The 21,458-nt window shown below is 59.0% G+C and overlaps 2 protein-coding genes across 5 annotated transcripts; both read right to left on the bottom strand.

Annotated features, from left to right (window-relative positions):
- Positions 1-9,432: 9,432 nt before the first annotated feature.
- RAB7B (RAB7B, member RAS oncogene family) lies at positions 9,433-14,109 on the bottom strand. 3 transcript variants are annotated; one of them, XM_072918889.1, is made up of 6 exons: positions 13,721-14,109; positions 12,748-12,809; positions 12,528-12,654; positions 11,598-11,813; positions 11,013-11,138; positions 9,433-10,063 (listed from the first exon to the last, which is right to left on the bottom strand). In XM_072918889.1, the coding sequence occupies exons 1-6, from the start codon at positions 13,856-13,858 to the stop codon at positions 9,983-9,985; spliced, it is 750 nt and encodes a 249-aa protein (XP_072774990.1). In that variant the 5' UTR covers positions 13,859-14,109; the 3' UTR covers positions 9,433-9,982. The 3 variants fall into 3 exon arrangements, with proteins under 3 accessions (XP_072774990.1, XP_030147694.1, XP_072774989.1); XM_030291834.4 differs by having other exon boundaries at positions 13,706-14,108; XM_072918888.1 differs by lacking the exon at positions 13,721-14,109 and having other exon boundaries at positions 12,748-13,684.
- A 2,817-nt stretch (positions 14,110-16,926) lies between these two features.
- CTSE (cathepsin E) lies at positions 16,927-21,378 on the bottom strand. Of its 2 annotated transcripts, none has more exons than XM_072918886.1 (9): positions 21,248-21,378; positions 20,106-20,259; positions 19,254-19,371; positions 18,589-18,707; positions 18,297-18,496; positions 17,954-18,076; positions 17,727-17,868; positions 17,526-17,624; positions 16,927-17,380 (listed from the first exon to the last, which is right to left on the bottom strand). In XM_072918886.1, exons 1-9 carry the CDS (start codon positions 21,304-21,306, stop codon positions 17,165-17,167), a joined length of 1,230 nt encoding a protein of 409 aa, XP_072774987.1. In that variant the 5' UTR covers positions 21,307-21,378; the 3' UTR covers positions 16,927-17,164. The 2 variants fall into 2 exon arrangements, with proteins under 2 accessions (XP_072774987.1, XP_030147689.4); XM_030291829.4 differs by having other exon boundaries at positions 16,927-17,329.
- Positions 21,379-21,458: the final 80 nt, after the last annotated feature.

The following is a 21,458-nucleotide window of genomic DNA, read 5'->3' as shown; positions in this document are numbered from 1 at the left end:
CTCCCGACGCCCCCGGCGGGGCACAGCGATCCGCCGGGAGGGGCCGGCCGGGAGCTGCAGCTCGGGAGCCGCCCCGGAGGTGCTGCTCCATCTCCTGGCGTGGGAGCTGCCAGGGTTTTGGGAGAGGCAGCTTTTGGAACGGGAAAAGCTCCTGGGACAGAGGAGCTGGCAGCTCAGAGTAGGGGACACGGCTCATCCCGTGCTGCCATCGTGTCCAATCCATGGCAGCGCCACTGTGCTGAGTTGGGGCCAGGATCCTGATGCTCTTCTCCAGGATCCTGATCTCCTCTCCTCTCCAGGCTCCTGGACTCCTCTCTTCTCCAGGATCCTGATCTCCTTTCCTCTCCAGGCTCCTGAACTCCTCTCTTCTCCACGATCCTGATCTCTCTTCTTCAGGATCCCTGATCTCCTCCCTTCTCCAGGATCCCTGGGCTCCTCTCTTCTCCAGGCTCCCAGACTCTTCTTGTGTCCAGGATCCTGATCTCTCTTCTCCAGGATCCTGATCTCTCTTCTCCAGGATCCTGGACTCCTCTCGTCTCCAGGATCATGATCTCTCTTCTCTAGGATCCCTGGACTCCTCTCTTCTCCAGAATCCCCATCTTCTCTCCTTTCCAGGATTCTGATCTCTCGTCTCCAGGATCCTGGAGTCCTCTCTTTTCGAGGCTCCCGGACTCTTCTCATGTCCAGGATCCTAATCTGTCTTCTCCAGGATCCTAATCTCCTCTCATGTCCAGGCTCTTGGACTCCTCTCTTTTCCAGGTTCCTGGACTACTCTCCTCTCCAGGCTCCTGGATTCTTCTCGTGTCCAGGATCCTGATCTCTCTTCTCCAGGATCCTGATCTCCTCTCTTTCTTCTCCAGGCTCCTGTACACCTCTCCTCTCCTTCCAGAGGGATTTGAGAGTGCAAGAGCCAGGATACTGCAGGTGATGAGATGGACAGGGACATCAGCACGGAATGGGATGAGGAACGGGACAGGAACATGTCCCCAAAGGAATTGGCCACCAGAAAGGAGCTGCAGGGTTTTTTTTTGTTGTGGAGGAACTGGTCCCTCATGTTCCCATTGTCCCCAAGAGCAGCTTGGCACGGCGTGTTCACAGGGGTGGCTCTGCTGCCTTCCCTTCTCCGGGAGTCACCGAGATGTGCTGGAAAATGATGGGAAAAGGGAGCAGGAGAGGGACACAAGGGCGGGGAATGCACGGCTGGGCTGAGCAGAGGGGGGAAGGCAGAGGTGCGGGCTGTGCTCGCTCCCAGAGTAAAAATTCCTGGTACCTTGTGCACGCTCGAGGCATCGGCAGCTCCTGCCAAGAAGGCTCATGGTATGGGAATCAATCACGGTGTCTGGAGCACGCCAGAGGAACACCCTGCCCAGGGTGCCCGAGGGAAGGGGGTTGATTCATCGCCATCTGACCGACAGAGGTAATCACTGCCGAGCACTTATCCTGTAAATATCATTAATAACTCGTATCGAGTGGGGTTTTTCTTACAGGACAGCCTGAGAGGAGCGGAGCCCTGTGGGACAGGAACGCGTGGCACGGCAGCAGGAGCAGCCCACGAGTGTTCCCAGAGGCTCCTGCCGCAGAGCAAATCCCAGGAACACAGAGCTCCAGCATCCACAGGGATCCTGCACCACGGAAAGAGGGGGAACAGCATCCCAGATGATGCTAATTAACTTCCAGGGCTAATGTGCAGGGTTAATTAGCTGGAGCGTTCGTGCCAAAAGGGACTTTTGCCAGGAGTAAAGGGCATTTCTCCTAGTGAAGCTCCACTGGAGAAAGACAAAAGGTAACATTCCAAAGCTGGTTCCCAGCGTGAGGGAAACAGGAGCAGCTGGTGCTGCTCATCCTCGGAGCTGCTCTGTGCACCAGGCACAGGGAGGGCCCAGAAGATCCCTGCCAGGACCATGGAATGCCACTGACCCCTGGCACAGGCAGGAAAGCGCTGTCTGGGCACTCTAAGACACAAAACCACCCCAAAGAGACTCAGTGCTGCACTTGCTGGGGCTTGGACTGGGATGCTGGCTGGGCTGGAGTCCAGCTGGATGGATCTTTGTCTCCCCAGTGCTCACAAAACCCAATGAAGTTCTCAACCATGTGCGAGGTGGTTTTTCCACAGGGAATGACACCAGGCCTTCATGCTCTCCCTGTCCCTCCTGCACAGATGGATTCCCTCTTGCTTCCTGCTGCCTGTGGCAGGAGCTGCTATTCCAAAGTCCTGCTGGGTGTGATCAGGATAAAACGAAGTCTTGCCCTGCAAAGAACCCAGCCCTGTGCAGCCACCGATGGTCCTGGGGCATTTCTGGTGCGGGAGGCGCAGTCCTGGTCAAATTCCATTTTCAGTAATTATAAATACAATCCATTCTGCCTCTTTCTGCTCTGACCAAACTGCCCACGCGTGGCCCGAGGATGTGACCACCCACAGAGCATCCAGGATGGTGTGCAAGGCATGGATGAATGTTTGGGGAGCTGGGGAGCACTGGGACATGGAAGGACACCCCAGGGACTCCCCAGGTCAGCCTGGGGTGCACAGAGTGCTGAGCTGGTTATCTCCTGGGCTGATAGCAGCATTCCACGTGCTGGAATGTGTGGGTTCATTTGCAGATGATTAATTTTAGCAGATATGTTGAACTTAACGGGGCAATAATTCAGTGGTAATAATTCAGTGGGAGGCTGAGGCTGGGGGCAGCAGGGGCAGGCAGCCGTGCCCTGGGGCAGAGGGAGCTGGTTCCTGGGAGATGATGGGACCTGTAGGGAGCCTTCTTTTCTCTATCCTTCCCTCCCATCCCCATCCCCACCCCTGCAGCCAGAGCTGCTCCTCATTTTTGGGTGGTTTTGCTGAGGAAACGGGGCTTGTGCAGGCACAGGTGTGGGAAGGACGTGGGGTTTGGGATGGAAATGCTGCAGGTGGAGTGGGGCAGCCTCTGAGGAGGGAATCTGGGGCTTCTGTGAGGATCTGGGAGGTGCTGAACAGGTTGAGAGATGCTGGGGGCTTGTTCCTCATGGCTGACGAGTGCTCAGGCTGTGACACCTACACAGGCGGGGTGTCCTGCTTCCCTGTCTGTCTGTCTGTCTGTCTGTCCCTTCAGGAGCATTTCAAACCCCTCAGCCAGGTGGGAAAGCAGAGATCTGGGCTGCCAAATTCCTACAGGAGCGAGGTGACCATTCCTGGAGCAGGCGATGGCCGTGCCCAGAGCTGCAGGATGCTCTGAGCTGCCGGGAGGGCGGGCAGGGGTTGGCACTGCCGGTGTCACCACGGGCACTGCACAGAGCTCTGACATTCCCAGGGCTGGTTATCACCATTTCCTGCTCTCCCAGAAATGCAGGGCCCGGGCTGGATGCCACCATCCCGCTGGCTCCATGGTGCCAGGGCTGGAGCCACGGCTGCCACCTGAAAGGGAACCGCTGGCACTGCCACCCCCGCTCGGTGTCACCGGCTGGCACAGGGGACAGCGGCCTGATCCGGGCAGGAATGAGGAACACCATGCCCCAGAGGAGGCAGCAGGATTATTTACAGCACCAAAATGAAGGCTGGAATGCAGGAAGGCTTCGGGAGGTTCGAGCTGCCCCCGTGGCTCGGCAGCGCGGGGGCGTTTGGGGCCCTTCGGCTCTCGGGGCTGGGAGAGGCTCTGGGGTTTTGGGGTTTATCTCTGCGGGAATTGCTGGGTCACACCTCCTCAGGGCTTTTCCAGCCTGCCCCAGCCCTGTGGGGACATCTCCAGAGGCAAGGGAAGGGCCACGCCGCTGCTGGGACCGTGTCACCTGCGTGTGTCTGTGGGGTCAGCCCTGTCACCGCCTCTTCTTCACAGGGGAGCTCCTCCTGGGGCTGCAGCAGCAGGGTTGGCACGGGAACACCCCCAAATTGAAGGATTTGTGGGGTGAGACACCCTGGCTTGGGGAGCAGAGCACGTTTGGCTGGTCAGAGCCAACCCCACCAATCCAAATTTCTGTCTGGAGCACCACAAGGATCTCCAGAGGAATCATCACCCCCAAAAAACCCCTGCCCAGCCCACAGAGAGCACCTGGCACACACCTGGGCAGTGTGCCCTCACCTGGGACTGGCCCGTGCTCTCTGGACAACCCTCAGGTCACCTTGAGCAAGGACCATTATCTTATTTGTAAAATAGGTGTAAGATATCTGCCAGCTGCTGGGGAGCTCCAGATCTGCTCAGCAAGGTCTGCCCGAGGCCTAGGGACACCAGCAGCTCCTGGGGCTGGGTGGGAGCAGCCCCATCATCAAAAATTCCTGCCCTTGGAGCAGCCCTGAAGTGTTGGGGGCCCCCAGGCCAAGGGGTGCCAGTGGAGCATCCAAGTTTCCTGGAATTTGGGCTGGGGGCTGGCTCCAAGCACTGCCTCCCCCACCCCTCAAGGCTTCCTGCCCACTCTGACCCAGCAAAGCCAACCCAAATGAGGCTTTTTCACTTAAACCATTGAATTCCTGTGAAGGGAGGTTTCCCAATCTGGAAAAAAAAAAAAAAAAGGAATTTTCCCTCAAAAAAAAAAAAGTGGGAAGGTGTGTGGAGGTGTGTGGAGGCTTTCCTTGGGGGAAAGTGATTGTGGTCCCATCGCTGCTGCTGTGTGCCCTTGGGCAACTCATTAAGGCCCAAACGCTTCGATGGGAGCAAGATAAGCTCTGAAATAAACCTGAAATTGTTCAGGGCTCTGAGGTCAATGCCTGCAGAGGAGCTCAGGTGTTGGATGTGAGGAGCTGGAGCAGGAGGAGGCCCTGTCGCCCCTGGCCAGAGAGATCAGCAGGCAGATTTTAGATGAAAGCACTGCCTGCTTTGCCTTTTTGAGGAGTTTTAGGAGTGTTGGTGCTGCAGCCCTGACATGAGGCCAGGGCCCAGCTGAGGTGCCAGCCTGCCCTGGAAGAGCGGCTGGTTAAAGGGAATTAAAGATAAATAAAGCATCTGGGGCCTGAGGGATGCAGTGTCCAGGTGGAACCTAGTGGGAGAGGGATTCACTGCCCTGAGCCTCACCCAGGGCCTGAGGGAGGCTCTGCTGCTGCCCTGACTTCTGCTCTGGTGCATCCTCAGGGATGCTGGTGATACCAAAATGGGCCAGAATCAACTTTCTAACACAATTTGAAGTATTTGATCTTGAAACTCCATTCAGCAGCTTCAGAAAAACTGAAATTTTCTATTCTCTGTGTTGTTTATCACTGATGCCCTCAGCCAGGGCAGTGAGAGGAGCCAAATCCACATTTCCCCTGCGCTCAGCACAAGTGGAGCTGCAGATCACCGTTGTTTGTGTCTGTCCACACTCTGAGGAGCTGCTTATTCACCCAGGACAGAGTCCAGCCTACCTCAAACCTAAATCTGGGCAATTTGGGATAGCGAGCTCCTCCTCGGGCAGCAGGAGCAGGAGGCTGGTGCTGCTGCTGCTCGCCAGGTCCAACTCACACGCTGGAATTCCCATGGGAAGGTGGTGCCCAACCCTGTGCCAAGGGCCACACCCCTCCCGTGTGAGCCCTGCTCAGTGCTGCCCCGGCCACCGCGGAGCTGCTGCCTGGCCCTTGGCATGGGGACCATCCCATCCCACCCTGATCAAACCAGCTGGGATCCCAAACTGATCAAACCAGTCAGGATCCCACCCTGATCAAACCAGCTGGGATCCCAAACTGATCAAACCATTTGGGATTCCAAGCTGATCAAAGCAGCCCCTTGCGGGTTTCTCCGGCTGCTTTTGGAGCTGCTCCTGCTCCGGGCTTTGCCCCACGGTAGGATCCTCTCCCCACAGCCCTCAGCACCTCTGTGGGGCTCTGCAAAACCCAGAGGACCGCAATGGGACAGTGGGGCAGCCCCATGCCAGGCTGGCAGGGCTGCTCTGCCCACCCCACATGCCAGATCCAGATCCTGATCCTGATCCAGATCCAGATCCTGATCCTAATCCTAATCCAGATCCTGATCCTGATCCAGATCCTGATCCTGATCCAGATCCTGATCCTGATCCAGATCCTGATCCTGATCCAGATCCTGATGCTGATCCTGATGCTGATCCCTATCCAGATCCTGATGCTGATGCTGATGCTGATGCTGATCTTGATCCTAATCCAGATCCAGATCCAGATCCTGATCCAGACCCTGATCCTGATCCTAATCCTGATGCTGATGCTGATGCTGATGCTGATCCTGATCCCGATCCCGATCCCAATCCTGATCCTGATCCTGATCCTGATCCTGATCTCGATCCCGATCCTGATGCTGATGCTGATGCTGATGCTGGCCCCAGCTGCAGGGAGGCTGCCTGGGGCTCGGGCTGGCTGCTGACTTCAGCATGTCCCAGGGCTGGCTGCTGGACTGGCCACAGCCCCTAATCCTCCCTACGTGCTGGCTCTGAGCCCTGCCATGTCCCCAGACCCCGCTGTCCCCAGCCCCGGGGCCAGGCACAGCCCTGTGACCCCACACAACCCCACACGTGGGTGTGCTCGGGGGTGGAACACGGGGACAGCACCTCCCATGGGCTGGGGGGGAAGAGAAGCACCAACATTTGCTGTGGCTGGGTGGGCAGTGACGCAGAGGGTGAGGGGACAGCTGTGCTTCAAACCTGGGCTGATTGTGTGTCCCTTCTGGGGACAGTCACACCTTGGGGGGACAGTAACACCAACCCCATCAGTGCCACCCCCTCACTGCGGGGGCGACTGAGGAAAGGGACAACAATCATTCAGGTAATTCGTAGCACCAGGAGCTTTCTTGGAAAGAAATCTCAGTGTGCCACAGGCCAGGCCACCACCCCGAGCCGGTCACTGCCGGGTGACAGCGACCGGGAGTGGCCCCGGTGACCCAGGGGCCGTGCTGACACCTGCGGAGGTGTTTACTGCCCTGCGGCCGGTGGCACCACTGGGCAGAGATAAGGCTTTGCGTGATGCCCTGGCTTTGTTTTTCACGTCTGACGCCTTTGAAAGTTTACCTGGAACTTTGAACCGCTGGTGTTTATCAGGTCAGCTTTGAAGTGGCTGAAGCCACTGCGTTACCCTCAGTCCCAGCTCTAGGTTAATGGGCCTTCTGCTTCCAAGCAGGAAAACTCGGTGGTTTTTGATTCTTGTTGCAGCTTTTAAAGGTATTTTCCAGTGCCATTATTTAAATCCTCACATTTCAGTAAAAGAATTTAATCCCACCCATCACCAGGTGCCACAGACTGGGGTAGGTGGACATTCAGGCACATCATTTCATGGTGGGCTTGGTGATCTCAGAGGGCTTTTCCAACCTGAATTATCAATTCTGTGATTCTTGGGCACTGCTGCCTGTGCCTGGGATGTGTCTCGGGAAGGGGCAGCGGAGGAGCCGCTCTCTGCCAGCCCTGCAGGGGGATTTGTGATGCAAATCCGCCCTCTCCTACCCCGCTGCCAGCCCTGGAACCAGCCGGGGCTCAGCAGGGCAGGTTCCATCAGGCAGCACAGAGCACAGGCTGGGCTGTCAGAGCAGGTGGGGTGAGGGCTGGTGAAGAGCTCTCAGGGGTCACTGAACCTCAGAACAATGAAGCAAACTGGGAGTCGGGGATTTAGGGTGAGTGTGGGGTGCTAATTCCTCAAATACTAAGGGCAGATCTTCTGCAAGAGGCTTGGGATGGTCCCTGTTTGGTGACCAGCATCAGGGTGGGATTTGACTGATTTTTGTCAGGAATGGAAGCCTGGAGGGACAGCAGAGCAGCTGGGAAGTCTCTGGTTATTAAACTGTGGCCAGTAGAGCAGGAGGGCTCGGTTTGGCTCCTCAGCAGTGGCCACAGGCCAGGCTCTCTGCCGGGGTGAGCTCAGGAACTCAGGTGGCTTGTCAGGAACTCACTGAGTCACACAAGGCAAATATTTTCCCCTTTGATTTTCACCCTGAGAAAATCTTGAGCTGACCTTGTTAATCCCACGCGTTGCAAATCTCCCCCTGTCCATTATCGGGTTTCGGCCGCGGGATAGTGTTACCAGCTTGGCACCTCAGGCTGCTCCTGCCAGCATCCTGCCTGGCACCGTGCCACCCTGCCCGCTCTCCTGGCCTTCCTGCCTGTCCCAGGGCAGCCTGGCCAGCAGGACGCCCTGCCTGGGAGGGATGGAGGGAGAAGAAAAGCTGGTGGGCTGTAGCTGGCTCCAGCAAGGTGCTGACCCCTGCAAGGTGTGTTGGCCAGGATTTCTACACGATGGTGATGCCACTGGAGATCCTGCCAGCTCCCGAGGCTGCAGCATCCTTCACAGTCCTAATTCCCGTGTCTGGAATGATGCACAAATCTTGAGCCCAGAGCCTGCCCAGGGATTCTGCAGAGAGCTGTGCCTGCAGCTCCAGGTGTGACCCCAGCCCTGTCCAGAGCATCCAGCTGGACCCTGAGGCAAGTCTGCAGCTCCCACCCGGCACCACCTCCTCCCTCACAGGCTGCAGCACCCACAGCAGCCCCGGGCTGTGCCAGGGCTGCCCAGCCCCGGTTCGGGGAGGATCCCCTCCCCGTGTGCATTTGTGTGACCTGCTCAGCCCGGGCGGTCCAAACTGCTGCGTGCTGGGCTAAAACAGATCAGGTTCTTGTTTGCCAGCGCTGGGAGCTGCTGGGAGAAGGGTGTGATGAGAAACATCGCTGCTGGCACGGACAGTGCCCAGCAGAGGTGTCCCAACAGCCCCGGCGGGTGCCAGGATGAACTGGGAGATGCTGGGTGCGAGGGCGGCTCCGGGCAGGTACAGGGTGGGGAAAGGACGTCCAGAACGTGGGGAGGAAATAGTTAATGCCCCTCTCCTCCCAATAGAAAGGGACAAATCCTCTCCCCGGCCCAGTGCCCAAATAAACAGGCGGAGCGTTGCGTAAGGACGAAGGTGGGAACTCTCCGTTCTCTCCGGCCGGGCGCTCCTGCTCCAGCTCCAGAGCCCCCACGCCCCCCGTGCCCAGCCCTCGCTCAGGTTTCACCCTTCCTGAGCTCACCTGCCAGCCCCAGCCCCTGGCAGTGCCACCCATGGGTGCTGTCCCCATGGGCAGCCCCGGGTGGTGCCAGGGCAGCCTGCGGGAAGCTGCGGCACCGCTGCGGTCAGTGCGGGGGGCTGGAGGGATGGCAGGAGGTCCCTGCTGCCTTCCCTGGGAATTTGAGTCCATCCACCCCGGCCTGGGGGTGCTGCAGCCGCAGGTGGCGCGGGGACAGGGGTGGCCGCGTCCCCGGGCAGCCCCCGCTGCTGGAGGGGGCCCGGGATGGATGCGGGAGGGAAGCGGGAGCCGGGCTCTGCTCCCAGCGGGCTCCCTCTGCCGACTGAGGGACCGACCCACGCCACCTCCGCACACCCACTGCACACCTCCTCTCGCCCCTGACACAAAATTTGCACTGGAAAATAAAAAAATAATAATAACCATAAAAAAAATCCAGACCCAAAATGCATCCCCCAGCCCTGAGAAGATGAACAGGCTCAGGGAGGAAAGTCTGGAGCCCCCACCCCACCTTCCTGCTCTGGGACGTGGGGAGCATTTTACAACACATAAATATAAATAAAAATGAAATATTTAATTTCCTTTAAAAAAAATATAGAATACCCCTGACAAACTGCTTTTTTGAGAATCCTCCCCAGTGAGGCGGGAGAGGGAAGGTGTTTGATGGGGGATATGCATGAGAGGAGGGGAAACTGAGGCACAGAATCGTTGCCTGGTCCCTGTGCTGAGGCCACCAGCCCCAATTGTCCCCCCAGGCCAGCCCGTACCAACCTGAGAGCAGCGGGGCCACCAGGCTGTGCTCTGGGAAGGGTGACCCGTGGTGCCAAGGCCGTGGTCTCTGCAGAGGCATCGGGAGCACTGCCCACACCCCTGGCACCGTCACTGCAGGGACATCGCCCGCTCGGGTGCCACACGGCCGCAGATCGAGGGGGGACAGGGCCACCACCGTGCCACTGAGGCGATCGGGAGAGCAGCTCCAGAGCCGTGGGAAGCAGCAAATCCCGGGATGAGCAGGCAGCCGGCCCTGGTGTGTCCAGCAGTGCCCGTCCTGTGCCCTGGCAAGGCCAGTCCGTGTGGGCATCGCAGGCTCCAGCGGCCCCCGGGGTCAGCAGCAGCTCTGCTTGGGCTTGTCGTTGGGAGTGAGCTTGATGGAGTCAGTTAAATAACTCTCAAAAATCCCTTTATACTGGAAAAGAACCGGAGAAGGGAAAGGATGAGTGACCGCAGCTCCCAGGCAGCCTGAGCGGAGCGCTGGGGATCAGCCCTGGCTTGTGACTAAGGGCAAAACCTGGGCAAAAGCCACCTGGTACAGGGCTTGGGGACATTGATGTCCCCAAGGATCAGCCTTTGCTTGTGACTAACGGCAAAACCCGGGCAAAAGCCACCTGGCACAGGGCTTGGGGGCACCTGGTACAGGGCTTGGGGACACCTGGCACAGGGCTTGGGGACACCAATGTCCCTGTGGATCAGTCCTGATTTGTGACTAACGGCAAAATTCAGGCAAAAGCCTCCTGGCACAGGTGGGGGACACCCGGCACAGGTGGGGGACACCCCCATGGATCAGCCCTGGCTTGTGACTAACAGCAAAATCCAGGCAAAAGCCACCTAGCACAGGGCTTGGGGACATTGATGTCCCCATGGATCAGCCCTGATTTGTGACTAATGGCAAAATCCAGCAAAAGCCACCTAGCACAGGGCTTGGGGACATTGATGTCCCCAGGGATCAGCCCTGGCTTGTGACTAATGGCAAAACCCAGGCAAAAGCCACCGAGTGCAGAGCTTGGGGACACCAGTGTCCCTGTGGATCAGCCCTGGCCTGTGACTAACGGCAAAGTCCGGGCAAAAGCCACTTAGACACCGCTTGGGGACACTGATGTCCCCGTGGCACGGCCGCTAGAGGACAGTGCTGGCGCGCTGTAGTGCCACACGCCACATTCCCATCACTGTGGGAAAAACACACGGCAATTCCTGCTCCTGTTGGTTTAGGATCAAACATTTCTGCGTTTCTCATCCCCGGGGCTCTCTGTTGCAGCAGGAGCCGCTCCACTCGGGAGGATCTGTCAGATCAGCCCTGGCTGAGCCCGGTTTTCCCCCAAATCCTCCCCGAGCACAGCTCGGAGCTGCAGGGTGCTCACCGTGCTCAGCGCCTGCTTCGCGAGAGTCTCGAAAGCCTCGGCCACGTTGATGTTGTTCTTGGCACTGACCTCGAAATACGGAATGTCCTTCTCCTTGCACCAGGCTGAGGCTGTTTCCTTGGGCACCTGAGGGACAGCAGGGTGGAGCCACAGCTCAGGGATGGGACAGGGACCCTCCCCACCCATCCAGGGAGTGAGGGGTGCTGGCAGTGTCTGAGGTTGTCATTCCTGCTGCCTCTGGTGGGGACAGTCTGTGCCCCAAAGAGCAGCAGGAGGATGTTGCTCATCCCCTCCCAGAGTGCTGGAGGAGTGCTCCATAAACTCCTTGCCTGGAGCTCTGGTTTATGTGAGGATAGGGAAAAGGCTGGTTCTGAGGTGAAGGATCAGCCCACAAAGCCATTAGGACCCTACAGCATCCCAATCATGGAATTGTTTGGGTTGGAAAAGACCCTTAGGATCATCAAGTCCAATCATTAACCCAGCACTAAACCATGTCCCCAAGTGCCACATCTGTACAAGTTTTAAATCCCTCCAGGGGTGGTGACTCCACCACTGCTCATCCTCCTCTCCCTCCTCCCCCCTTACCTGCCGGTCACTGAGGTCTATCTTGTTCCCCAGCACCACCATGGGGAATTCCTGTTCCCTGGGAATGACCTTCTCCAGGAAATCGTCTCTCCAGTTGTCCAGGGCCTCAAAGGACTCCCTGTCTGTCACGTCGAAGGCCAGCATGCAGCCGTCTGAGCCTTTGTAGAAGGTCGACACCATGGACCGGAATCGCTCCTGTCCCCCTGTGTCCCAGATCTAGGGCAGAGAAGGGCACAAGACAGGAGCAGGGTGGGTGCTGCAGCCCAGAGGAGCAGCTTCAGGGGGTGCTGAGCCCCCAGAAATCCTGTGGGATTCCAGTGCAGTTCATGGATGTAGAAAATCAGGCTCTAAAAATCAGGTCTGAAAATCCTCTCTGAATATCAGCTCTGAAAACTCGGCTCTGAAAATCATGCTTTGAAAATCAGGCTCTAAAAATAAGGCTATGAAAATCAGGTCTGAATATCAGCTCTGAAAATTGGCTCTGAAAATCAGCTCTGAAAATTGGCTCTGAAAATCTGGTTCTGAAAATCAGGCTTTGAACATCAGGCTCTAGAAATCAGGCTCTGAAAATCACCTGTGAAAATTGGCTCTGAAAATCGGGTTCTGAAAATCAGGCTTTGAACATCAGGTTCTAGAAATCAGGCTCTGAAAATCAGCTCTGAAAATTGGCTCTGAAAATCGGATTCTGAAAACCAGGCTTTGAACATCAGGTTCTAGAAATCAGGCTCTGAGAATTGGGCTCTGAAAACCAGGCTTTGAAAATCAGACTCTGAAAATCAGTTCTGAAAATTGGGCTCTGAAGGTCAGCTCTGAAAATCGGGCTGTGCGCCTCGTGACCCTGGTGGCATTTGGGCACAGCAGGCCAGGGTGGGACACACAGAGCTGGGGTCAGGGTGGGCACCGTGGGCAGTGCCAGCTCACCCCGCTCACCTGCAGCTTCAGGGGGGTGCTGTCCACGGCGAGGACCTTGGTGAGGATGCTGGCGCCCAGCGTGGTGCGGTAATCCTCGTAGAACGTCTTGTGCACGTACTGGTGCAGCAGGGAGGTCTTGCCCACGCTGGTGACGAGGAAAGGGGCACTGGTGAGGCTCGGGGGTGGGCAGGGGACACCCAGCACACGCAGGGGGCTTTCCTCCCTGCCAGCTCCTTACCCCAGAGCTCCGATGATGATGATCTTCAGATCCACCTTCTTGCTGGCATCCATGGGCAGGCCCTGGGGGCCGAGAGGGGCTCGTGGGGCTGTGGGGGTGGCACCTCGGCGAGCCCTGGGGTCCTGTCCCTGCTCCCACCCTGCCACCCCGGGATGTCGCTGTGCCCTCCCCGTGCCAGCATCGTGCCCGTGCCATGCCAGCACTTGTGTGCCAGGAACGGCGGGGAGAGAAAAGCCCCCGTGCCAAGCCCGGCCCACGTCCCCGCCGGCTCCCGAGGAATCGGAGCACGCCCGGACTCGCCGGTTCATCACCATTCAAACCTGCTGGGAGCCACTTCCCTGCTTCTCCCACCCCCTCTCCAGCGCAGTCCCTCCCCCTAGGCCTGGCACACACGCCTGGGGTCCTGCTGAAAATTAAATTTATTAAATCAGACCCCAGCCAAAGGAGTTCCTTGGCACCTCAAGCGCAGCCTAGGGAGCATCCCCGTCCAGGAGCACCCCGAAATGTCCCCCCAGAATTTGTCCCCATTATGTCCCAGTGTCCCCACATGCTCTGAGCTTGGCCAGGACCCCTGAAACCCCCTCCTCAGGGGGCACCAGCATCCCCCAGCAGCCGCAGCCGCCCCATCCCCGCGGCAGCTTCCGACATCGCCGGCCAAGGCACGGATAGAAACACTGGCAGCCTCATCCCTGCATTTTTCCCTGATGCGCTGGCCAGCCCTGCGCCCTTCCCCCTTGGATCGCCAGCGGGGAGCTCCCAGCTGTGGGCTCCAGCCCCCCTGCACCCCTCTGCCACCCGTGCCCAGCCGCGGGCAGCATCCTCGGCACAGGCACAGCCTCGCGTCTCAGCACACACAGACTTCCCAGCGCTTTCGCCAGCTTTTTGGGAGGCCCGATGTTTTTAAACTGAAAATGGAGTTTTGCTGCTCCGCGGGTCCGGGCTGCCCCCGGGTACTCACCTGCAGAGCGCTCACCTGCCGGGGCGGCGGGGCGGCCGCGGCTCCGCTGCAGCCGGGCCGGGCAGGGGAGAGGCGAGAGAGGAGGATCCGGGAAGGGGCGGCCGGTCCCTGCCCTCCTGGGGCAGGCGGCTGCGGGGCCCCGCTCCGTGACATCAGCAGAAAGGGGCCGAGATGCCGGCGGGGCCGGAGGAGCGGCGGGCGGGCGCTGGGATGTCCATGGATTTGCCCTCCATTCCCGGCTCTGCCGAGTGGCCGCGGCTCGGGGTCCGATGGGCAAGGGGAACAAAGTTCTCCTCACTGCTGGAGTTTGGGATTGACTTTTGGCCTCTCCTCTGGCTCAGAATCCCCTCGGTTCCTTTCTGCCGCCGCCCCGGGACCCTTTATCTGCGTCCTCGCTGGGGAATTGTTGAGGGATGAGGACAAAAGCCGGGCGGGGCTGTGGCAGCATCCCTGGAGCCATGGCGGACTTTGCTCTGATATCGTGGGATGGGGTAAATGGATTTGGGAGCTGGGGACGGGTGAGGAGGGCTGGGATCCCTCTGAGGGGCTCTGTGTGGCTTCGTCTCCTTTTCCAGGCAGGAGAGGGGCAGGGTGGGAATCACGAGCATTTCCAGCCCCTCATGTCACATCCCTGCAGCCCCCAGCCCTCAGGGGTCCCACCCAGCACCCACAGGCAGCACGGGCACCCCAGAAACACCCCGAAAAGAGGAAGCAGAGCTGGTGACATCTGCAGGAGGATGTGTTCAATCAGTACATGGGATTTTGGGGATCTCAGCAATGCCAGCACCAGGCGGGTGCTCAGAGCTCTTTGGAGTGGGAAAACCTGCTTGGCCACGGTGGCGAAGGCAGAGCTCTGCTTCCCGACGTGCAAGGGCAGGTCCTGTGCCTTTGCCAAGCATTCTGTAGGATTTGGGCTTTGCAGTGGGAGCAGGGTGTCCCCCATCTGTGAACCCTCCCTCATCCTGAACCAGCAGCCCCCCAGCTGATGGTGGTCCCCGTGCCCAGGTTTTGGGATCCCTCCGAGACCACTGGCTTTTGCTTTTCCACTTCCAGCATTTTTGTAGATTTTTTTTTTCCCTCTTGCAGACCCTGATGGGATCTCGGGGAGGATCACTGTTTTGAAGGACAAACCTTCCTCCCCCTCTTCTCCAGGAGTAATTTTGGGACCTGTCTGGCCAGAAAAATCTGTTTTTCCCCCCAGAGGGCAGGCACTGGGAGGAACTGAGCTGAGGCAGGAGAACCTGAGCCAGTTCTCACCAGTGGTGGGGAAAAGTCTGACATTTCCCTGGAGCAGCTCTCTTAATCCCCATTTTCAACCCTTTTTCACCATCCTCCTTCACCTTTGCTCCTGCACAGAGAATTTCTAGTTCAACTTTCCCCCGCAACAACTTCTGCCCTCGTTCCTCTCACATGTCCCTGGTGGGATGGGGCATTGCTCACCCTATCAGATGATCAAATCCTCTCCACGCTGCTGGGGCTGGGGTTTGTGGTGGATCCCAAACTGCAGCTGATGCCCACGGCCACTTCTGCTTTTAGCAGGGATGGCTGTACCCACCAGGGTTCATCAGCCTCAGCTCTGGCTTTTGTTTGATTTCGAGGGAAAAGGGATTTTCCCAAAGCTCCTGCTTTCCCCCTGGGCTGAGATTCTGCCTGGATGAAGGCAGTGGGAGCAGTGGTGGGGAGGAGGTGATGGCTAAGGCGTCGCTCAGCAGCTCCAGTGACCACAGCTTCAGTCCCGTCCTGGCTGCTCCCCCACGTCAGCAGTTCTGAGGAAAAGGCGTGGGTTTTGTGGCCTGTGACTGTGAGGAAAGTGACAAAACCCAGGCTGGGGCTGACACAGCTGGGGGAAAGACTTACGGGGACAAGGAGAAGACTGGCTGTGCCCTACAGGGCCGTGGGAGTGAGGGAAAGGGAAGGAAGCAAAGGGCATTCAAGCATTCCCTGCGCTGCTCAGCCTCCTTGGGGGGCAGCAGGATCGCTCCTTATTAGGATGCTCGCATTTGTTCAAACATCTTCCCCCCCAAACCTGCCAAGAGGGCATGGAATGCCCTGAGATCCCAAAAACACAGCACCAGAGCAGTCCTGGGCAACTCCAGGCCAGGCCCGCTCTCATGCCAGCTACTGTCTGGGGACACTGGGTGGCCCCTGTCATGCTGGGGGAGCTGGATGCTCCCCCCAGCTCCTGGACTCGTGCTCAGCAGCACCTTGGCATTCTAAGGGTTAAGGTGGAAGAGGGACAGGAGACCTTTGTCCAGCAGCCCCAGCACCTTATCTGGGACTGCAGCAGGGGTGAAGTCAACACAGGAAACGTCACAGAGCCCACGCTGGTCAGCGGCACAATCAGTGCCTCTGGGTAAGGCAGATATCTCCCTTTATTGCAAACCACAAGGCTCAGCCCCAAAGTTTACAACCAGATCTGAATATTCCAGAGCTCCCAGGCCCACCCTGAAGGCTGCTCTGCTCTGGGAGGCCTGCAGCAGCCACCAAGCTGGGCTGGGACATGGACACTCCAGCACCCTGGCCTTGGCACTGCTGGCCTCGCTTCAGGGTCAGTGGGGAAAAGAGAGCAAAGGTCTGGATAAAAATAACCTTTCTTGTGCTTCCCCTTCTCGCTGCCTCAGCGTGCATCACTCATGGGCCACTGCCACTCGTGCATTGTCAGCAAGTGACATGTGCCAGGGCGACTCCTGAGGAGCCCCATGGCCTCTCTGCAGCCCCCCATGCCCCCACACTTTGAGCCAGCCCAGCCCAGGGCTCAGCAGCTGCTTTGCCCTTTTTGCTTCAAGGACCCACCGAGCACATTGTGTTGTGAGTTCCCCAAGAGAATCAAAGCAAAATTCCCTGGAAATCACCAGTGGCTCTGGGAGCTCTGTGGCACAGAAAGAGCCCCAGGGTCTTTCCAGTCTCCTTGTTACCTTCTTGTTTAGCAGCCTCAGCTGAGGAAAGGTGCATTCCCGGTGCTCCCTCGGCCCCTGCCCTGCCCCTGGGATGCTTAGGGATGGCCACAGCCACCTCCAGGGATTTCTGCTCTACCTGGGCAAAGCATCCCCTTCTCTCTGCCCCTGTGGAAATTCCAGGGAAGCTCCAGCCACGCTGGAAGTGCAGCTCTGGCAGTGCCACAGATCACCCAGGAAGGAGAGCAGGACATGGGCAAGGAGAATTTAACCCCCAGCATAACCCTTTGAGATGTGCAGGATTTCTGCTGACAGAAGCATGAGAAATTTGGGTTTATTGAAGTTTTTATTGGCTCAGGATTCAAAAACAGAGAATGTGCAGAGCAGATCACAGAGCTGCTCGAGACATTTTTATATCACAGTGTCCTGGCATGGACTGAACCTCTGCTGGACTCTTCACTGCATCCCTGGGTGTCTTCACCCCCTGGGGACACTGAGGAGGACAGGGTGACATCCACTGCCCTGCTGAGGTCTGTTCCTCTCCTGCCCCACGGATGTCACAGCCCTAAGGGACAGCAGGGGCCAACCCCACCATGTTATTCCCACGGTCAAAGACGGAGTAGAACTGACGGATGAAAACATCTCCCAAAATCCAGAGGGGTCCTGTGGGAGGGGGGATATCACTCCCCTGGAAGCCGCTGGTGCAGAAGGCCATGCCATCAGCGTACTCCTGGGGGAGGAGAAGTGGAAAGCTGGGGATGAAGCCGAGAGCCTCGTGCACCTGGAAACACCCAGGAATGGTGGCGAGGCAGAAACCGGTGGGGTTTGTCACCCCTAGGGACACACTGCCACCTCCTGGCATGGGGCTGGGCCACCTTTGCCACCGGAGCAGCTGGGATTTGGGGTTGAGGGAGCCACAGCCATACCATGAGGGTGTAAGCCTGGGCGCTGAGCGTGTAGGGCAGCCCGTTGATGGTGATAGTCAGGTCAGGCATGGAGCTGAGGTTGCTGCAGTCCACGGTGTACTGGAACAGAGCTGGGGGCTCAGGGGCTGTCCGGGGGGGGCCCTTCCAGCAGGGAAGGGTCACCAAGGCTTTGTCCCCTCCTGTCCCCACCCTGGCTCTCACCTCTCCATCCACAGACACAGCCCCAATGAGGTTTTGCAGTTCTTTGATCTCCTTGGTGGGGCCCGTGATGAGCGATGTCCCGGTGTCCACGATGGCCTGGCAGCCGTTGGCACAGAAGGTCACTGTCCCACCCAGCTGGATGCTGGAAGAAGGGAGAAGGAGCAGGAGGGATTTGCCGTGCTCTGCCAGCCCTGCCCTGCCCTCCCTCCCTGCCCAGCACCACTCACTTGTCCAGCTGGATCTGCCAGTAGCCCTGCTGGGTGACTGGCACCCAGTTCAGCGTGCCCGTGAAGCGGGAGGTGTCAAAACCTCCAAATAGCACTTCTCCTCCCTGGGGGGAGTCAGGGTTCCTGCAGGGAGGGGGACTCATGAAGGATTTTGTTCATTTAGTATGAATTTACCCCAACTTTCTCCCCACACGAGCTGTAAAGCCAGAGGTCTGTGATGCTCAATCTGGTACCAACCCCCCTTCATTATTTCAGTAAAATATCTGTATTTTAGCAGCTCCTCCTGCTCCCTAAAGCAATGCCAGATTCCAAGCAACATCCCAGAGCAAAGCCATGTCCGTACGAGCTCATGTAGACAGAGAAAATGGGCAGCTCCACCAAATTTTGGGCAATCATGTTGTCGAAGACAGGGGTGACCCCATCCACGGCCAGGGAGGGATAAGCCAGCCCCAGGATCCCATCGAACTCAGCATCCAGGAAGGCTTTTCCCGGCTCACTGATGCTCTCTGCAAACTGCTGGTTGCTCACAGCCAGACCTTCAACCTGCAGGGGGGAGGGTGTTCTGTGGTGGGGCCAAGCCCATGGGCAAGTGCCAGGCACATTGTCCAGAGCAGGGCAACCCAAAGGTCACTCACGGCTACTTGGTCGGATCCGATGATCCCCGTCAGGCTCCCGGTGCCGTACTGGATGGAGAAGGGGGTCCCTATCACCTGGTAGGTGCTGGACTGGGTTGGCTGGAACCTGGTGTGCTCAGCTGGGGAAGGAGACGGGATCTGTCACCAGAAATGTCATTTTTTTGCATGGCCACAGCTGCCAGGAGCCCCCAGTGAGGCAAAATGATGACGCAGCATGGTGTCACCAAAACTCCCGAGATGAGCACTGGTGACCCTGGTTACAGCCAGCAGCAGTCCCAATTCCCTGCGGGATCCAGCCCCATTCCCCAATTCCCTGTGGGATCCCGTCCATTCCCCAATTCCCTGCAGGATCCACTGCCATTCCCCAATTCCCTGTGGGATCCAGTCCCATTCCCCAGTTCCCTGCGGGATCCAGTCCATTCCCCAATTCCCTGTGGATCCACTCCCAGTCCCCAATTCCCACTGGCTCCGAGGCAGCCCGGGGACTGCTCAGGGATGCTTTGGTTCCTCTGGGTTCTCTGGGGCTGGCTGATCTCTGACATCCCCAAAAGCCACGTTTGTCCCCTGCTGAGCTGTCACCCCTGCTTTCACCCCTGGATTTCTGTCCCCATGGCCTTGGGGCTGATGGCCCATGGCCTCTCTGGGGTCAGGGGCTCCCCACTCACTGCAGGCTTTGCTGACACAGTAGACAGAAGGCACCCAGAGGTTGGAGGAGCCCGTGTCAAACACCACGGTGAAATTCTGGGGTGGTGTCCCAATGGAGATCTGCCCAAAATACTCCATCTGCCAAAGAAGGGGGCAGAGAGCACCATGAGCCACCAGCACAGCCAGAAATGCTGTTAAAACAAAACCTGCGGTGTCTGCAGGGAATGGATGGGGCTCAGTGTTTGATCCGTGCCGTGCCAGGTGGAATAAAGGAGACAAATATTTAAGGAACAGCAATGGGGACTGAGGACAAAAGGCAGCACGGTGGGTACAGGCCTCTGCCTCTTCCTGGCAAGGCTGGGCCCTGAGGGGAACCAGGCGGGGGAACTGGGGAGTGGGATTCTCCTGGGCAGTGGGATTCTCCTGGGGAATGGGATTCCCCTGGGGAGTGAGATTCTCTGGGGGAGTGGGTGTCCCTGAGGGAGTGGGATTCCCCTGGGTAATGGGATTCTCCTGGGCAGTGGGATTCTCCTGGGGAATGGGATTCTCCTGGGCAGTGGGATTCTCCAGGGTGGCTCCCTCCACCCCTGTGGGGGGCTCTGCCCTGGAAAGCGTGTAACTTGAATTTTGGAGTGAATCTGTTCCCGGGGGGGGGGACAGGGCGCGGCAGGGAGGGAGGGGGCTGGCAGTGCCTGCCATGAATGCCCTTCCCTGTCCTCATCCTGCGCTCCCCGGGGACAAAGAGCCGGGCGGGCAGCGAGCCCTGGCACGCCGGGCACTGCCCGGACCGGGGTTTGAGGGAAGCGGCTGGGCCTCGGGCACTGCTGGGGCAAAGTGCGGGTGCTGCCAGCCCCGTGTGCCACCCTGCTCACGTCCAGGTAGTTGATGAGGGGCTCGCTGCTCTCCGAGAAGGCGGCGCAGTCCTCGCTGCTGGCGTCCGGCCCGCCCGGGGCTCTCCAGAGGTGCGAGAGCTGTCCCCGCTCCCGCAGCAGCGTCCGCAGGGAGCGGCGGCGGCTCAGGGGCACCCTGCGGGGAAGGGCATGGTCACTGAGGGTGCTGTGCCACCCTGAGGGTGCTGTGCCCACCCTGCGGGGAAGGGCACGGTCACTGAGGGTGCTGTGCCCACCCTGAGGGGAAGGGCATGGTCACTGAGGTTGCTGTGCCACCCTGAGGGTGCTGTGCCCACCCTGAGGGGAAGGGCATGGTCACTGAGGGTGCTGTGCCACCCTGAGGGTGCTGTGCCCACCCTGAGGGGAAGGGCATGGTCACTGAGGGTGCTGTGCCACCCTGAGGGTGCTGTGCCACCCTGAGGGGAAGGGCACGGTCACTGAGGGTGCTGTGCCCACCCTGAGGGTGCAGTGCCCACCCTGAGGGGAAGGACATGGTCACTGAGGGTGCTGGGCACTGCCATGGGTGCAGTGCCCACCCTGAGGGGAAGGGCATGGTCACTGAGGGTGCTGTGCCCTCCCTGAGGGTCCTGTCACTCCCATGGGTGCTGCCCACGTTCCATACCCACCCTGACGGTCCTGGTCGCTCCCATGGGTGCTGCCCACATCCTTTGCCCACCCTGAGGGTCCTGGCACTGCCAGGATGGAGGTTCAGCACCCACATCCCCCCCCACAGCCATTTCCTGCCGAGGCCCAGCAGAAGAGGGGCACTGGCTGTGTTTTGGGGCACAGGAAATCAAGGCCAGAGCTGGCAGGAGAGCGTCCAGACCCTGGCACTGACAGCAGGGGCAGCTCGGTGCCACCGAGGGGAAGGACTTTCGGGCTGGGCAGGGTGAGCAGAACCAAGGGGAATCCAGCCTGTCTTTTTCTGCCCTCCCTGCTTACACAAATCCCTTCGCAGCCTCTCCTGCTGCTGCCAGGCTCTGCCCAGAGGGACGGAGAACCCAGAAATGCCAGCACGGTGCCACTGCTCCGGCAGAGCTGTGGCGTGCCCAGCTGAGCTCTGCCACCCGTCACCGCCCTGGCAGTGAATCCCCCAGACCCTGGCACCCTGGGGACCCCCTTACCTCCTCAGGGCGCCGGCCAGGGCCAGGCAGAGCGCGGCCAGGAGCAGCAGGCGCCTCATGGCGTGGCTCGGTGCCTGTGCCCGCCGCAGTTCTGCTCTTATACCCGCGGTGCCAGGCTCAATAGCGGCCCTGCCAGAGTCAACACCGGGCTCGGGCACCCACAATGAATCACTGGCCACGGCCCAGGCGAGGCTGAGCGGGCGCTCTGGGG

This window comes from Taeniopygia guttata, chromosome 26 (genome assembly GCF_048771995.1).
Source record: "Taeniopygia guttata chromosome 26, bTaeGut7.mat, whole genome shotgun sequence".
Classification (NCBI taxonomy): Eukaryota; Metazoa; Chordata; class Aves; order Passeriformes; family Estrildidae; genus Taeniopygia; species Taeniopygia guttata.
This window is presented reverse-complemented; position numbering and strand designations above follow the sequence as displayed.

Coding starts and splice junctions, on each gene's coding strand:
- RAB7B (XM_072918888.1), bottom strand. CDS start 13,061: ATGGTGATGAACCGGCGAGTCCGGGCGTGCTCCGATTCCTCGGGAGCC. Junction 11,139..11,597: donor TAGACCTCAGTGACCGGCAG/GTAAGGGGGGAG, acceptor GCTGTCCCTCAG/GTGCCCAAGGAAACAGCCTC. Junction 10,064..11,012: donor CGAAGCAGGCGCTGAGCACG/GTGAGCACCCTG, acceptor GTTCTTTTCCAG/TATAAAGGGATTTTTGAGAG.
- CTSE (XM_072918886.1), bottom strand. CDS start 21,306: ATGAGGCGCCTGCTGCTCCTGGCCGCGCTCTGCCTGGCCCTGGCCGGC. Junction 20,260..21,247: donor CTGGCCGGCGCCCTGAGGAG/GTAAGGGGGTCC, acceptor CCTTCCCCGCAG/GGTGCCCCTGAGCCGCCGCC. Junction 19,372..20,105: donor CCCTCATCAACTACCTGGAC/GTGAGCAGGGTG, acceptor CTTCTTTGGCAG/ATGGAGTATTTTGGGCAGAT.